General features: G+C 36.1%; 1 protein-coding gene across 8 annotated transcripts in view; it reads left to right on the top strand.

Annotated features, from left to right (window-relative positions):
• Positions 1-17,236, top strand: part of EIF5B (eukaryotic translation initiation factor 5B) — a 69,371-nt gene that overhangs the window by 19,339 nt on the left and 32,796 nt on the right. For 7 of the 8 annotated variants that reach the window (XM_027128824.1, XM_027128828.1, XM_027128822.1 and 4 more), the window contains 8 exons: positions 4,757-4,882; positions 4,984-5,068; positions 5,739-6,414; positions 7,519-7,736; positions 8,146-8,296; positions 14,549-14,644; positions 15,350-15,439; positions 17,029-17,103. In XM_027128824.1, the coding sequence (XP_026984625.1) occupies positions 4,757-4,882; positions 4,984-5,068; positions 5,739-6,414; positions 7,519-7,736; positions 8,146-8,296; positions 14,549-14,644; positions 15,350-15,439; positions 17,029-17,103 (1,517 nt within the window). Of the gene's footprint in view, positions 1-2,327; positions 2,372-4,756; positions 4,883-4,983; positions 5,069-5,738; positions 6,415-7,518; positions 7,737-8,145; positions 8,297-14,548; positions 14,645-15,349; positions 15,440-17,028; positions 17,104-17,236 lie in introns of all 8 variants that reach the window. The other variant, XM_027128825.1, reaches the window with a different exon arrangement.

Below are 17,236 nucleotides of genomic sequence, written 5' to 3'. Positions count from 1 at the left end.
AATGGAGAAATATGGTGTTCATGGATTGGAAAACTCAACATAATAAAGATGTTGGTTTTCTTTAAATTCACATACAGTTAATGCAGTTACTATTAAAATTACAGCAAGACGGACTTCCCTGGTTGCGCAGTGGTTAAGAATCCACCTGCCAATGCAGGGGACATGGGTTCGAGCCCTGGTCCGGGAAGTTCCCACATGCCGCGGAGCAGCTAAGCCTGTGTGCCACAGCTGCTGAGCCCATGTGCTGCAACTACTGAAGCCCACGTACCTAGAGCCCGTGCTCTGCAGCAAGAGAAGCCATGGCAATGAGAAGCCCATGGACCACAATGAAGAGTGGCCCCCACTCACCACAACTAGAGAAAGCCCGTGCACAGCAACAAAGACCCAACACAGCCAAAAATTAAAAAAATAATAATATTAAAAAAATTACAGCAAGATTCTTTTTGTAAATTCACACAAGAATATTCCAAATTTTATTTGAAAAGTTTGAAGGAATTAATAATAGATAAAACAATTCTGAAAAAGAAGAATAAAAGCAATCACTCTGATTTCAAGACTTTTTGTGTAGCTACCTTAATCATGACAGTTTATTAGTGTCAGAGGGAAAGACATAAATCAATAGAGCAGAATAGAGGACTTAGAAATAGCCCCATACAAGTATAGCCAAGTGGATTTTGACAAAGGTGCAAAAGCAATTTTACGTATATAGGATGGATAGTTGAAATGTTGCTGGAGCAGTTGGATAACCATAGGCAAAAGATCAAAATACAAAACATTAAAATACCCAACTTTTGGAATATAACATAGTTAAAAATCTTCAGGACCTATGAGTTGGTGCAGAGTTCTTTTTCATGACACCAAAAGCATAAAGAAAAAACTTGATAAATGGTACCTCATGAAAATTCAAAATTTTTGCTCTGGTTAAAAAACCCTGTTAAGTGGATGAAAAGACAAGCTACAAATTGGAAGAAAGTATATGTAAACCACATATCTGACTGATGACTCATAAAGGGCGTATAAAGAGTTCTCAAAACTCAACATTAAAAGAAAATCAATCCAATTAGAAAAGGGTAAAAGATATGAAGACACATTTCACGGAATGTATATGTATGGCAAAGTAGACCAAAAAATGTTTAACTTCACTAGCCTTTAAGGAAATGCAAAGGAAGACCTTGATAGCACCACACATCTATTAGAACAGCTTAAAGGAAAAGTAGCCATAATGCTAAATACCGGCTGGATGTGGAAAAATACTAAATACTGGATGTGGAAAAAATACACATCTCCATTCATTGTTGTTGTGAATATTAAATGTGAAGCCACTTTAGAAAGTAGTTTGGCTGTTTCTTAAAAAAACTACATATGCAATATTTTTAATAGCTTCATTTAAAAAAAATTAATTTTTATTTCTGGCTGCATTGGGTCTTTGTTGCTGTGCATGGGCTTTCTCTAGTTGCAGCAAGCAGGGGCTACTGTTTGTTGCGGTGCGTCGGCTTCTCACTGCGGTGGCTTCTCTTGCTGCAGAGCCACGGGCTCTAGGCGTGTGGGCTTCAGTAGTTGTGATGTGCGGGCTCTAGAGCACAGGCTCAGTAGTTGTGGCGCACGGGCTTAGTTGCTCCGTGGCATGTGGGATCTTTTCGGAGCAGGGATCAAACCCATGTCCCCTGCATTGGCAGGCGGATTTTTAACAACTGCGCCACCAGGGAAGTCCCAATAGCTTCACTGTTTAAAGGCCATTAAGTTATAACATTTTTTCTCTCCTGATGATGGAGGAATGTGGCCTGTGAAAAAACTGAGTTGAATACCATAGAAAATTGCCTTTTATTTCTGGAAGTCTGCAGTAAGTTTAGAATAAAGGATTGGGGCTGGAAGGGCAAATATTAGTAAGAATACTGTAGCTTTGATAAAGGAAAAATGATCTGCAGAAAGATGTACCTACATAAAAATACTCTTACACATTCCTTAAAGGTTTTAAAGCTTTCATTATCAGCATGACTGGATTGTAGATTTGACTCTTGGTTTACTGAAATCTTTAAGCTGTAGTATGTAATGGGTAGGTAGAAAAGTAGGGCTGAAATGTAGGTAGAGTATAAAAGTCTCAAGTTAAATAACTGATGTTATGTGTCACTTTCATGAACTTTTGTAATATGGTTGACATTTTAGGACATTCTCTTGAATCAGGGGTAGGAAGTTCAGTACACATTGAAAGAACACTTTAGAAACCATGGTAGGTAAGACTGTTAAGCATGTTGTTATATCATTGATATATTTTGTAGCTGTGTCAAATAATTTTCAGAAACTTGATTACTGTATTTCCCATTTTCTAGGAAGTCAGTACAATCTTGGTGTCAGATTTGGGCTTGAGTTCCTGGTATGTAACTTTCTAGCTGGATGCCTTTTATAAAGTATCATCATCTTTAAGCTTAATTTAATAGAGTTGTTTTGAGGATTAAATGACATACAGTATGTCTAATAATTGGTCAGCACAATTCCTGATAAACAGTAAGCACTCAGAAGCTGTTAATTTCTATTACTAGCCAGAAGAGCTTTTCAAACTCAGCAGCATACAGATGTAGTCCAATGTTTTGTTATTCTGGAGATGTTTGTTAATGAATACTGTGGCAGTATAGCAAATCACAGACTATTTTTATGAGGTGAATAGAGTCAGATGAGGACTGGCAAGTTTTTGGAGGTGAGGTGCCAAGCATCGATCATTAACTACCTTCCCTTGTCACCCTGTCTCGGAATCTGCTCTAGTGTGGAATATTGGCAGAGCTGCCTTTGGAGATGGTACTGGTTGATCTCATGCTGCTGGGCCGGATGGTTGATGCTGGGCCAGACTAAGGTTTCTGTTACCTGATGAGACCTGAGAATTATCCTTGATTCTTCCCTCCCCCTTTCTATATACAACCAGTTGGTCATTTGTGTTGCTGATTGATCTCCTTAGTATTTATCTGATTCATATATCTTCATCTTGCCTGCCACTGCTGCAAGTCAGATGTGTGTTTGTCATCCCAATTAGCTAGAAAAGCTTCCTACCTTTTCCTGCTGCTTGACTAGTTGGGATTCTGCCCTATCATTTATACCAGAGGTAGCTTTCTGAAATGCAAATTTGATTATGCCAGCAGGGTTACTGTCTTTGACTTCGGAATCAGAACTTCCTGGGTTCAAATCCCATCTCTGCCTGTGTGATCCTGGACAAGTTCTCTGTGCCTCAGTTTCTTCATTTATAAAGAAAGAAAAACCATTCAAATCTGACCTGGAAAGATTGCTAAAAATACGCTGCCTAGCTCCGACCCCCAGTTTCTGGTTCCCTAGATCTTGAGTGGGCTCAAGAAATCAGTAACCTACAAAAAGCTTCTCAGTTGATTCAGATACCTTTTAATGAGTCCTCCTGAGGCACCATACATGTATTACCTTTAGGTTTTTGTGCTCATTGTGTCTGATATATGCACTCTCTTTGCCTGGTTAACTCCTTTTTCTCCTTCAGTAACTTGGGTCTAGGTTTCTCCTCTGCTAGGAAGTGTCTGACTTTCTCATTCTGGATTTGGTGCTTTGGGAAGTCACCACCAGTACAGTGGTTCAGTGTTCTATGATCCCCCTTAAATACACTGTCTAAAATGTAGGACAAAAGGGAACACATTTCAATTCTGGTCACCTGTAAAAGCATTAAATTCCTTTAATTCATGGCATTTAGCATTTTGCAATTTCTGGTTTTTTACTCGTTTGCTCTCTCTCCCTCTCTGTCTCTTCTGTGAAGCTCCTTGAGGATAAATTCTGTGTCCTCCGTGTCTTGTTACATAATCTTTATGTTTATCATATTAGGAATTATCTTTATTGAAGTGAAGCATCTTCACAACAAGGCATCCACCAGTGGAGGCTCTGTTGCGTGAGGTCTTTGTTTTCTGATTGTATCATTTATTTGAATTCATACACCTTTTCTACTTGTACATCTCAGACTGACCTCCTTTGTTTTCTGTAGGTTTTAACTGGAACTTAGTTTGGTTTATTACTCCAAGTAATATTGGTAGATGGAGGACATTGTGGGATGGAACCAGAAATGAAACCAGGAATGTAAAAGATTGTGACCAGGTTTGGTTCTGGATTTTGGGGTATTTTATTTACTGAATCATTCCTAATTTATTTAGATTTGGATGTGTGGTGATGTTTTGCTGAAAGCATTCAAACTTTGTGCATCTTGTTTTCCCTTTGGTAAAATGAGAGACTAGATGAAAGTCCCTTTCAGCTCTAAAATTTTTGCTATTCCAAGTAAAAATGCAAAGGTTTCCAAAGATTTAGGTGTTATTGATAATCAAATAATAAGAATCTTTTTCTCTTTTAACTTTTCTTAATTTTATAAATAATTCCATTCAGACACTCAACAAAAAAAACTTTGGTATCAACAAAAGTGAATTTCCTTTTCTTTTCCTTTCTTTCTTCTTTTTTCTTTTTTAGGGTTACTTGAATACAAGCATGAATTTCCTTTTCTTGATTACCTAGATTTTCTTCCTGGAGCTGTTCATTATAACTCTTTCTGGGTTTGAGTGTAACTCAAACTTTATTGAAGCAGATACAGAGAGGCTTATGAGTAGTTATAACTCAAGTGTTGTCATGAAAGAACTTGCCAAGTGATTTTTCTCAGTGGGCTGCTAATGCATGAAAAAGGCTAAAGTGAAAAAAAAAATTCTCTGTAAGTGAATGTGACAGATTATTTTGCTCTGGAGTAACATTTAGGTCTTCTGTGTTTTCATTTAAGTGCCAAGGATGACATTGATCTCGATGCCTTGGCTGCAGAAATAGAAGGAGCTGGTGCTGCTAAGGAACAGGAACCTCAAAAGGCAAAGGGGAAAAAGAAAAAGGAGAAAAAAAAGCAAGATTTTGAGTAAGTATATTTTAAATATATTTGATTTTTATTAGCTTTCGTACTAGATTTACTTATTAAACTAATTCAGTACCTCAAAATATATTTTAATCCATTTCTAGTGAAGATGATATCCTGAAAGAACTGGAAGAATTGTCTTGGGAAGCTCAAGGCATCAAAGCTGACAGAGAAACTGCTACAGCAAAGGTGAAATACAGATTGTTGTTACCTGTTTATGCTTCTTCGTAGCTCCAGTTTTAGGGACTGCTTTTGGAAACCTTTGAGCAACATATATGTGTTAGTTAAAAGTTTCCATAAAATTTGATGCCAAAGGGGGAAAACAGTTTTTAGGGAATCAGTAATGCATTTTAAAACCTTTCACAAATATAAAGATGCTTTATTTGGGAATCTAAAGGTATTTTGTGATATGTTGTCTATTTATAAAATTGGTACATTTGGAAATATAACATTTCCCAACTCTACCCGCGGTTTTCTATATTATTGATACTTCTTTCCATCCTTTGAAATTGGATAAGCCTCAGAGTAATGAGAGAGGGATGGATATTTTTTCTTTCAATTTTCCCCTTAGGCTTTTTATGCCATTTGAAGAAGGTAATAAATGTGGACTGGTGATTAGTGTTTGCTTCAGAGTGCCTGGATTCTGAAATTTACAGTGATTATGAGATGTACCTGAGGCCTAGGCTAGCTTCTGGTACTTGCTTGAGTTTTATATTCTTGTAAAAACAACTTTATTTTAAGATTATTTCGATAATTTTTCCATGTGTACTTAACGAAGTACATGACTTTGAGGAGTTTCAATTAATTAAAAAAATAAAGTATAACTCTGTTAATATTTCTAACAATGGAAATTTTTTAGCCAACAGAAAATAATGAAGATGAATTCACCTCAAAACAAGATAAAAAAAAGAAAGGACAGAAAGGCAAAAAACAAAGTTTTGAAGATAATGATAGTGAAGAATTGGAAGATAAAGATTCAAAATCAAAAAAGACTGCAAAACCCAAAATGGAAATGTACTCTGGGAGTGATGATGATGATGATTTTAGTAAACTCTCCAAAAAAGCTAAAGGGAAAGCTCAAAAATCGAATAAGAAGCAGGATGGGTCAGAAGAGGATGAGGATAACAGTAAAAGAATTAAAGATTGTACGAGAGTACATTCTTCTGGTGAAAGTGGTGATGAATCAGATGAAGTTTTGCAGTCCAGGAAAGGACAGAAAAAGAATCAGAAAAATAAGCCAGGTCCTAATGTAGAGAGTGGGAATGAAGATGACGACTCCTCCTTCAAAATTAAGACAATGGCTCAAAAGAAGGCAGAAAAGAAAGAGCGTGAGAGAAAAAAGCGGGATGAAGAAAAGGCAAAACTGCGGAAGCTGAAAGAAAAAGAAGAGCTAGAATCTGGTAAAAAGGATCAGAGTAAACCAAAAGAATCTCAAAGGAAATCTGAAGAGGAAGCTGTAAAATCCAAAGTGACTCTTGATTCTGGAGCACCTCCTGCCTCTGAAGAGAAAGGAGAGGCTCCCACGGCTGCAGAAGGTTGGTAATAATATCGAGGAAAGGGCAAAAGGCTTGGATTCATAATCAGCCTAAGTTTTGATTATTATGCCCCAAAGTCATTTTGTTGTTTGTCCTTGCTTATAAAGGTACTAAATTGTAAGAAACTTAAAATTAGGTCTAAGTACTCCTTTAATTGATTTTCACTGTTAAACATTTATGTATGTAGTATAAAATATCTTTCAAATGATTTGTGCACACACTAGGATTTTTACGGAATTTCACCGTGGAAAACAGTTTTTTGCTGCTCATGAAGGCTGGAAGTTGCCTAATGAAAAATTTACTCTTCCTTTTGATGCCTCAGTGTGAGATAATATCTGAATTCTTTCCTGTTTTTAAAAACCTAATTTGGTCTATGAAATGGAAAAGTAACATGCCGAAATTAGTTAACATCTTTTAAGCAATACTGAGGCACTTTTTTGTACCAGAACCAATTAGCAAAAAAGAAGCTTTCTAGTTAAATTTCCCCCTTATTCAGAATGGAAACAAAGATCAAATGACTTATATAATTTTTCTTTAGACTAGAAAACTTTTAATGGGAAAATTGACATAGCTTTTTAACCACTCAAATTTTTACTGTCTGGACATGTTTGAGGAGAACCATCAAGAAAGTAGCTTCATAATCTTTAATTCTTTAGCATAATGCTATAGAGTTCTTGGAATATATTTATATTTTTGTATTTTATTCTTCTAATGTCTGTCCCCTTAAGGTAGGCATCATTCTTATCATCCCCATCTTACAGAAGCAAAACTAGCTACAGAATTTATGAATTCAGACACCATGGATTTAGAAGATACGTTAGGTACTGTATATCTTCTCCCTGATGACAGGATCCTCACATCTTCTTGAATCCCTCAGGACAACTCAGAGTAGCACCAGCATTGTAGGCTTCTAAGGAGGCCAGCTGGGTTGTTTGGAGCTCTTCTGGTTACTCAAGTGCTCAGGGGGCCTAGATATCCAAAGCCCTTAGCCTGCTGCTGGCATCAGCCCTGGCCCATTATGGTTCCTGCACTCTGGGGTTTGCTTACCATTGCCGTAGGAAACAACTTTTAAAAATATTCTTTGCCTCTTTTCTTTTTTGGTAGATGACAATGAAGGAGACAAAAAGAAAAAAGATAAGAAGAAAAAGAAAGGAGAAAAGGAAGAAAAAGAAAAAGAGAAGAAAAAAGGACCTAGCAAAGCCACAGTTAAGGCTATGCAGGAAGCTCTGGCTAAGCTTAAAGAAGAAGAGGAAAGACAGAAGAGAGAAGAGGAAGAACGGATAAAACGCCTTGAAGAATTGGAAGCCAAGCGTAAAGAAGAGGTATGTCATTGTGAAGCTGCTGACTTTGACTTGGTGTTTTACTTAAATCCACTTCTCGTAAAATATCTCTAGCTTTCTAATTCTAAAAATTTCTTAGTTGTATGGTATTTCAGTTACATTATTGTTCAGATATAAATAATAAGATGAAGGGGTAGAGAAAATCCTACCTTATTTCCTCAGGTACAGAGCAGGAGTTGCTTGTGCATCATTGCCAACACATAGTCGACTCTCATGTGATACTAATTAATACTCGTTATGTACAACATTTAAAGTACTTTCATTTGGAAGCTCCTAACATAATACTTTGCATGTATCTCAAGAGCTTTGTTAGAAATTTGGGTTGTTTATGTTTAAATTTTGTAATTCATTAAGCTAATACAATTTTTGTCTGATGCATATTCTTTTATAGGAAAGATTGGAACAAGAAAAAAGAGAAAGGAAAAAGCAAAAAGAAAAGGAAAGAAAAGAACGCTTGAAAAAAGAAGGGAAACTTTTAACTAAATCCCAGAGAGAAGCCAGAGCCAGAGCCGAAGCTACCCTTAAACTTCTACAAGCTCAGGGTAGGTGGTGTTCTTAATTAACTGAATGCTCTAGAAACTTCTCTCATGCAGTTATATCTCTATAATGGTCAAAAGGAGAATTGAATCAGAAGGAGAATTCTATGAAAATGCTGTGAAAAAGTCCAATAATAATATAAGGAATAGGTGAGATAATTTCATTATTTAGGGAGATGACATCTATACTGTGGTAAAAATTTGTGTGTAAATGATAGTATGTCTGTAAATGAAAATACAAAATAGTAAAATGAGTCCCCGTGTAGACATCACTCAGTTTCAACAATTATCACCATTTACCATTCTTGTTTTGTCCCCCCTCCACCCACTTTTTTCCCCTGCAGTATTTGAAAGTGAATTCCAGATGCCATTATGGGTTTACTCACATTTTACTTTAGTGTGTATACCTAACAGATAAGGACATTTTACTTTTTAATATGAGTGTAGTATGTATTATTATATTAAACAAAGTTCCTTGATACCTTGATGTTGTCCATGTCTAGTTTTTTCCACTTATCTCCAAAATGTCTTTTATAATTGATTTGTTCAAATCAGGATCCAGATTAAATTCATGTGTTGTATTTGGTTGATAATATCTGTCTCTCATTGATACCAGTACCACCCCTATTTTTGGCATGGATTTATTTGTTGAAGATACTGGATGTTTTCCTAGAATTTCTCCTATCCTGGATTTGTCTATTTGCATTCTCCTGGTGTTGGCTAACTTATTTCTCTATACCTTGTAATTTTTTAGATCTAGCAGTTTGGCTACTTCTTAATGGTGCTTTACCACCTAAAGTGCCTCATGTGAGGAGGCACGTGATCTGCTTGCCTTCTGGTGATGTCAAGATTGATCAGTGAGTTTAGCTATTGGCAGCCTTGTCCATTAGAAAAGTTCTTCATTGACTTTTCATCTAATAATTTTAATTCCAATTGGTGATCATTGCCTATATCCAGTACTTTGTTAGGAATTAAAGAATTGTGATAGTCTGAATGACATTCTTTCTGCATTTATTAGCTAGAATCTTTCTCTAAAGAAAAGCTTTCCCTGAAATACAGTTCATGCAGGAAAACCAGGGTATATGCTTAATTCTTTCCCTTTCTTTACTAATTTGTAAAATAATAAGTTGATGTCCCCTTAACCTCCAAAGGTGACCAGTGGAGGTTTAGTATTAAATTTAGAATTTAATTTTGCTTTGGATGTATATCATTTTATCTTAATGGAGTTTTATATAATTGATATGTTTTCATCTCCTAAAGTCATTTATGGTTTTGTTTTGTTTTGGTTTGGTTTTTTTTGCGGTACACGGGCCTCTCACTGCCGCGGTCTCTCCCGCCGCAGAGCACAGGCTCCGGACGCGCAGGCCCAGTGGCCATAGCTCACGGGCCCAGCCGCTCCGCGGCACGCGGGATCCTCCCAGACCGGGGCATGAACCCACGTACCCTGCATCAGCAGGCGGACTCCCAACCACTGCGCCACCAGGGAAGCCCCATTTATGTTTTTGATACTCAAATTATACCATCTTTGGCTAGCAGGAAGTCATTCAGGTTGGTCCCTGTGACTTTTTCACTTGACTACTGTATTCTTGGACCTCTTCCTTGCTTTCTAACACCACGAGATATCCCAGGCTCATCTTGCACATTTTCTCCTCTAGACCTTGAAATCAACTGTTTACCCAGGGAACCTTGGTTCCTTTTAGTTTAGAGACCATAATCTGAGCATTTAATCATTTATGTTTTTGACAGGTAAGATGATTTAAAATAGTGTCTTTGCTCCTTTGAGAAGAATATTTTGGGACCTCTCTTAATGTCCTGTCCTTACGTTCCACAGATTTTTATATTATAGTAATTTTGGTGCTTATGCTATAATTAAAGTAAGAGCTACCATGGATTATGTATTTAGTATATACCTGATGTTACCTTTGACATTATTTCCTCATAAATATCTTCATTCCCATCATATAGATGAAAAATGGAGACTCAGAAAACTTTTAACAGCTTGTCCAAGGACCTAGAACTGAGATTTAATTGATCTGTGTGACCAGCTCTTTGTTATGCATTATATGGTCAGCTGGGAGCAGTACATGTAGAGAAACACAGTACTTAGATTTCAGAAAGTCTTATTCTCAGTTGGGGATATAGCTTTTTAAAAAACAAAAGTAAAGAACAAATTCGAGTACAACTAGCACCCAAATAACAGATTTGACTTGTGGCTATCTGACAGGCTAGAAGCACTCATGGAGAAATTGGGATAGGACCACGTAGGGAGTAATTTGCCAATCTCAGAAATGCTGTTTTATGGAGTAGCTTGACTTGTATTTACAAGTTTAGATGAAAATTATTTAAAATTGTGAACTTGGCATCAATCTTTAGGACAGGCTTGGAAGAGATGGTCTCTCAGGTAGCATCTCTGGCCCTAGTCTCTTTTCTTATTCTTCATAGTGTTGCTCAGTTTTTGCCCTCTTATGGGTTCCCTATTGTCTGTTAATAAAAGTGTCCAAACTTCTTAACCTGACATTAACGGCCCTCCACAAGTGCATTCATTGAAAAGATACTACATGCTACGTCTCACCATATCTTTAAAAGCTGCCTTGTTAGGTAAATATTATTTACCACATTCATTACCTAGAATAATATAAAACTTATTAATTGAGCTCAAAATGTGTTCTTAGTGTATCTGCAGATATTTTCGGATAATTACGCTGAATTGTGTAGCAGGTTACCTTTTTAGTCTGTTCCATAGCCTTTAGCCTGTAACTACTAAGCATATAGCAAGTACACATTCCCCTAAAAGACACAAACAACCAACATGCAAAGAAATACATAACCTGGGTAGTCCTATACCTGTTTAAAAAATATACTCCTATATCTACTTACATTTTATCTAAGTTAAAAAAAAATTTCCAACAAAGAAAACTCCAGGCCTCTATGATTTCACTTGGGAATTCTAACAAATATTTAGGGAAGAAATATTGCTAGTTATGAACATTATCTTCCAGAACTACCCAACTCATTTTATGAGGACAGCATGCCCTTATATCATAGTGAGACAAAGACATTACGAGAAAGGAAAACTGCAGACCAATATCCCTCATGAACAAAGATGCAGAATTTTTCCACAAAATATTAGCAGTTTGATTCCAGCAGTACAGTTGACCCTTGTACAATCTAGGGGTTAGGGGCAACTCTCCATACAGGCACAAACCTGTGTATAATTTTCTAGTCGGCCCTCTGTATCCACGGTTCCACGTCCACATATTGAACCAGCAGTGGATCTTCTAGTACTATAATATAATACATATTTAGTGAGAAAAATCTGAGTATAAATATCTGTGTAGTTCAGACCTGTTATTCAAGGGTCAACTATATAAATATTTATGTTTATGTGCGTATATTTATATTTAGGGTTAATCTATCATGACCAAGTGGGTTTTATCCTGGGAATGCAGGGTTGGTTCAGTATTTAAAAATAAATAAATAGTTCACCATATTAATAGACTAAAGAAGAAAATCTACATGGTCATCTCAATAGATGGAGAATAATCATTTGACAAAATTCACCATTCACGTATAATAAAAATTCACAAACTGAGAATAGAAGGGAACTTCCTTCCCTGATATAAGACATTTACAAAAAACATACAACAATTTTCAGTTACTGGTGAATGACTGAATACTAATAAACACTAATATTGTGATTTAGGCAAGGATATCCACTCTCATCACAATCATTGCACATTGCACTGGAATGTCCTAACTCAGGCAATTAGGCAGAAAGAGAAATAAAGGCATGTAGACTGGAAGGAAGAAGTAAACCTGTCTATTCACAGATGACAGTTGTCTACATAGAAAATCCCATGGAATCTACCCCCCACAAAATCCTACAGCTAATAAGTGAGGTTAACAAGATTATAGATAAGACCAGTATGCAAATATCAACTGTATTTCTATATGCTTGCAATTAACAGTAAAAATTAAAAATGGTACCATTTACAGTACCCCCCCCATAAAAGTAATTGAAACACTTAGTATTTGTGGAATCTATATGCTGAAAACTATAAAACACTGACGAAAATAATCGAAGACCTGTGTAAATGGAGAGATGTTGCATTCATGGATTGGAAGATTTGATGTTGTTAAGATATCAGTTCTCCTAAACTGATTTGTAGATTCAGTGCAATCTCAGTCAAAATTGCAGCAGAATATTTTGTGGATATCTATAAGCTATTTCTAAAATGTGTATGAAAAGATAAAGGAGTTAGAATGGCCAAAGTATTTTTGAAAAAGAACAAACCTTGGAGGACTCACTATCTGATTTCAAGACTAACTGTAAAAACAGTAATCAGTACAGTGTGATACTGGCAAAAGGATAGACAAATAGATCAATAGAACAGATAGAGTCTACGTATGGTCAGGGTTTTTCTTTTCTGTCATAGAAAAGACAATTCAGTAGATAAAATATGATGTTTGCAACAAGTGATAGTGGAACAGTTAGACATTGTGTAAAAAAAAAAAAACCTCAAAATAAAAAAACTTAGTCCTAAATCTCAATCGTTATATAAAATTTAACTCAAAATGGATTGTAGATCTACATATAAAATATACAACTTAAAAACTTTTAGGGCTTCCCTGGTGGCGCAGTGGTTGAGAGTCTGCCTGCCGATGCAGGGGACACGGGTTCGTGCCCCGGTCCGGGAAGATCCCACGTGCCACGGAGCAGCTGGACCCGTGAGCCGTGGCCGCTGAGCCTGTGCATCCGGAGCCTGTGCTCCACAACGGGAGAGGCCACAACAGTGAGAGGCCCGCGTACCACAAAAAAAAAAAAAAATTTTTAGAGGAAAACATAGGGGAAAATCTTTGTGAGTTTGTGTTAGGCAGGGAGTGCTTAGTTACAACTTCAAAAGCATAGTCCATAAAAGGAAAAAATTATAAAATTGAAGTCCAGTTAAAAACTTTTGCTGTGCAAAAGACACCATTGAGAGAATTCAAAGAAAATACCTGAAAGTCATACGTGATAACTGTGTGTGTGTGTGTGCATAAAAATATATATAAAGATAACTCGAAACTCAACAATGAGAAAAACAATCCTATTTAAAAATGGGCAAAAGTTTGAAGAGACACTTCACCAAGAAACTATTCAGTATAAGCACATGGCAAGACTGCTCGACATCATTAGGAAATTCAAATTAAGACCACTGTGAGATACCACTACACATTTATTAGAATATGTAAATTTAAAAGAACCCAACATCTGTCTTTACCAAATGCTGGTAAGAGCAGTTGGAACTCTCATATATTACTGGTGGGAATGCAGAATTGTAAAGCCACTTTAGAAAACAGTTGGCAGTTTCTTACAAATTTAAATACAGTTGACCCTTGAACAACACGGGTTTGAACTGTGTGGGTTTACTTAATAGGTGGATTTTTTTCCAATAATACTACAGTAACTACACAATTTGTGATTGGTTGAATCTGAGGATGCGGAACCATGAATATGGAGGAAACATGGATACGGAGGGCTGACTATAAGGTATATGCAGATTTTCAGCTGCACGGAGAGTTGGCAGCCCTGACGCCCATGTTGTTCAAGAGTCAACTGTACATATTTATCTTAATGTCCCATCATTCCCACTCCACAGTATTTACCCCAGAGAAATGTTCACAGAAAAATCTGCATGCAAATGTTCCTAACAGCTTTATTCATAATTGTCAAAAACTAGAACTCAAATGTCCTTCAGCTGTCTGTCGAATAAGGGAACTGTGGTACATCCATACAATGGAATGCTGTTCGGCAATAAAAAGAAATGAAGTACTGGTACATATAGTAATGAGGATGACTCAAATCCATTATGATGATAGCCAGACTGTAAAGTGTCATTTCTGTGACTTTCTGGAAAGAGCACATGTTTTGGGTTGGAGAACAGATCAGTAGCTGCCAGGGGCATAAGGATGTGAATAGGGTTTAACTTCCCAGAGCAGCACAGGGTGATGGAACTGTTCTGCATCTTCATTATGATGGTGGTTGCATAACTACATGCATTTGTCAAAAGTCATAGAACTGGACACCAAAAAAATGGAATTTAAACGTATATAAATTTTAAAATACCTTACATTACAAAAGAGGGTTTTCCATGAATGTTCCTTTATATTTTAGGGTATGCATCTCTGAGGTGAATAAAATGTTATCTTCTTAAGTAGTATTTCTTAGGTGACAAGCAAGTAGTATAAACCCTGAAATTTTCCATTTTTATCCCTCAGGTGTTGAAGTGCCATCAAAAGACTCTTTGCCAAAGAAAAGGCCAATTTATGAAGATAAAAAGAAGAAAAAAACACCACAGCAGCTGGAAAATAAAGGTTTGCATACAAAATAGCCTGTGATTTAGAAACAGTTTTGTTTGCCTTTTCGTAAGCACACATTGATAAGTCCAGTGGTTATTGGAGGTGTGTATATTAAAGAAATAGTCTCCCGATGATGAAAGCTGTATGAACATTCCTGGGGATAGAGACCAGTCTTGCTCTCTCCATTGCCATGGTTCCTAAGTCCTCATATGGATCCTGATTTTATTAATAAATGGTTTTTCAGAAAGTCATTTGTAAGATAGTTGCCTAGGCTTTAGAATACATTTTTTCTCAGAAGTCTTAAAAAGAAATCAGCAAATCAGAATTGCATACTGAAACTTACTTCCTGTACCTTGTTTCTTGTTATTATCATTCTCAACGTATTCAAATGACAGGTTAATGGAAAAGTACTTTTGTTTGAAGAATGTGGATCCTATGCTATGAATAACTGTTCTTAACTCTGAAAAGCACAACTATCATTCTTATGTTTTCTGTTCCCTTCTCAACCTTCTGTAATTTTACATTCTATTCTTGAGCAGAAAGAAAAACTAGTTTCCTCTTTAAAAAAACAACAACGCATAGCTGATATTTAAATGTTTTCTAAACTTGCTAAAGAATTTAGGTTGTACTACTGGTTTTTATTCAGTACTTAATAGAGTATCCTAACAGAAATTATGCACTGAAAAGTATTGTTAACTTGGTTTCTGTTCCTTTTTTCAGTATGTGAACCAATGGAATTAAGTGCTGCTGTAGAAGTTGTGGAACAAGGAGTACCTGAAAAAGAAGAGACACCACCTCCTGTTGAACCAGGTCAGTAGTGTTGACTAATTAATTCCTGTTAAATATCACTGATGTGTCATAAGTTGTCTTGGTTATCGTTAGTTTGGGGAAACCAAATGTCTGGCAGGATGGCCTTCTTCATAGTTCTTTCTTTTCTCTGAATCATTTCATTTCCACTGTAAAAAGTGTAGAGGTGAGACTTGAATCACTATTGTTCTTTACAATAGTGTTGGTAAAATGTTTTTTAGAGAGGATGGAGAGAGGTATTTGGATTTTTTCTGATGTTTTTATTTATGGGTCAGAATTCTTAAGCGGTACCAAGAAGAACTAAAGTTCTTTATTTAATCCTTCAGAAGCAAATTGGAAGCATTTTTAATTAGAACTTTTATTAAGAGTCATAAAAATTGGCATTTTAAAATCTTTATAGAGGTCAGCTTCTGTTTACTAAATTAGTAAGAGGATTCAACTTACTCATTTTGTGTGTGTGTTTTGAGATTGGAGAAAATCTCTGGATTTTTTTTTTCTTTAAGATAAACATTGTTCTAATTCATGAGATAGCTGTTGCTAGGAGAGCCAGAGGCCGGCTAAATGTACGTTTTGTAAAATCAGGAGAATCTCCAGTGTTTAAAGACAGGAATGGGAGCAGCTTTAGAGAATGTTAAGACTGACCCACACTGGTGAAAGGTATTACTGATCCTATTTTTCTTCCCCTCCTATTCTCAATATAAAAAGGATCATTTTCCTGGGCACACCTCAGCTTAACAGGATGAGATTAGAGAAATTCACATTGATAGACTTAACAGCAGTTCCCTATTTTAGGTGATATTTGTAGCACTAGAAAGAATTGCTCATTTAGGAGGAGTTAGGGGTATGTGTTTCTGACTCATTTCCTCCTCAAGAAGGCGTGTCCAAACTTGTTGACAAATAGTAATTATGACAGGGAAACAAATACTACAGTGTCCCAATCTCATCTTCCTTTCATTTGAGAATAATTTTGCTTGATTAGATTTCAGTAAAAAGAATCATTTTTGTTAATGAGAGTTTAAAGTCTATAAATTCAAAATTATACCTTTCTGGCTATTTTTTGGGTTGTAAGCACAACGTACTGTTCTTATTTTCAACTGGAATAGAAGTGTAGATTTGTACCTCCAACTATGTAATTTAAGTTGTATTTATATGTATTTGTAGAGGTTAAAGCAAAATAAACAGTACATTCTTCTGTATAAAGTATAGGTTGAAGATCAAAAAGAAGATATATGTGAAATTTCTTTTATCCTCAAGAACTGAATGCCATCATTTACCCTTTTCAAGATCTAAAGGAACATTTCAATGAGTTGCTAATATTTTAATTACCTCAAATGTGAAATCTGCGTTAAGTTTAATATAGTGTATTCAAAACACGAGGAAATTGTGAAGCATTTAGTAATAGTAGAGGATTTAACATGGTAGGTATATTGAAAACTAGTTCCAAAGGTAATGAAATTGTGTACATACTTTTTGCATAACTAAAACATTTATTTCTTTATGTCAGGATAGTTTTCTACGTAATTTTTTTTTTCTAAAAGCAATCTTATCTGTCTAGATATATTCTGTGTCTTTAATGAAAATTTTATTTACAGAAGAGGAAGAAGAAACTGAGGATGCTGGATTGGATGATTGGGAAGCTATGGCTAGTGATGAGGAGAGAGAAACAGGTGAGTAGCTCGTAAGCACTCATTGATAAGTCCAGTGGTTATTGGAGGTGTGTGTATTAAAGAAATAGTCTCCCGATGATGAAAGCTGTATGAACATTCCTGGGGATAGAGACCAGTCTTGCTCTCTCCATTG

The sequence above is a fragment of the Aethalodelphis obliquidens genome, unplaced genomic scaffold (genome assembly GCF_003676395.1).
Source record: "Aethalodelphis obliquidens isolate GAN/ISIS:26980383/991018 unplaced genomic scaffold, ASM367639v1 scaffold35, whole genome shotgun sequence".
Lineage (NCBI taxonomy): Eukaryota > Metazoa > Chordata > Mammalia > Artiodactyla > Delphinidae > Aethalodelphis > Aethalodelphis obliquidens.
This window is presented reverse-complemented; position numbering and strand designations above follow the sequence as displayed.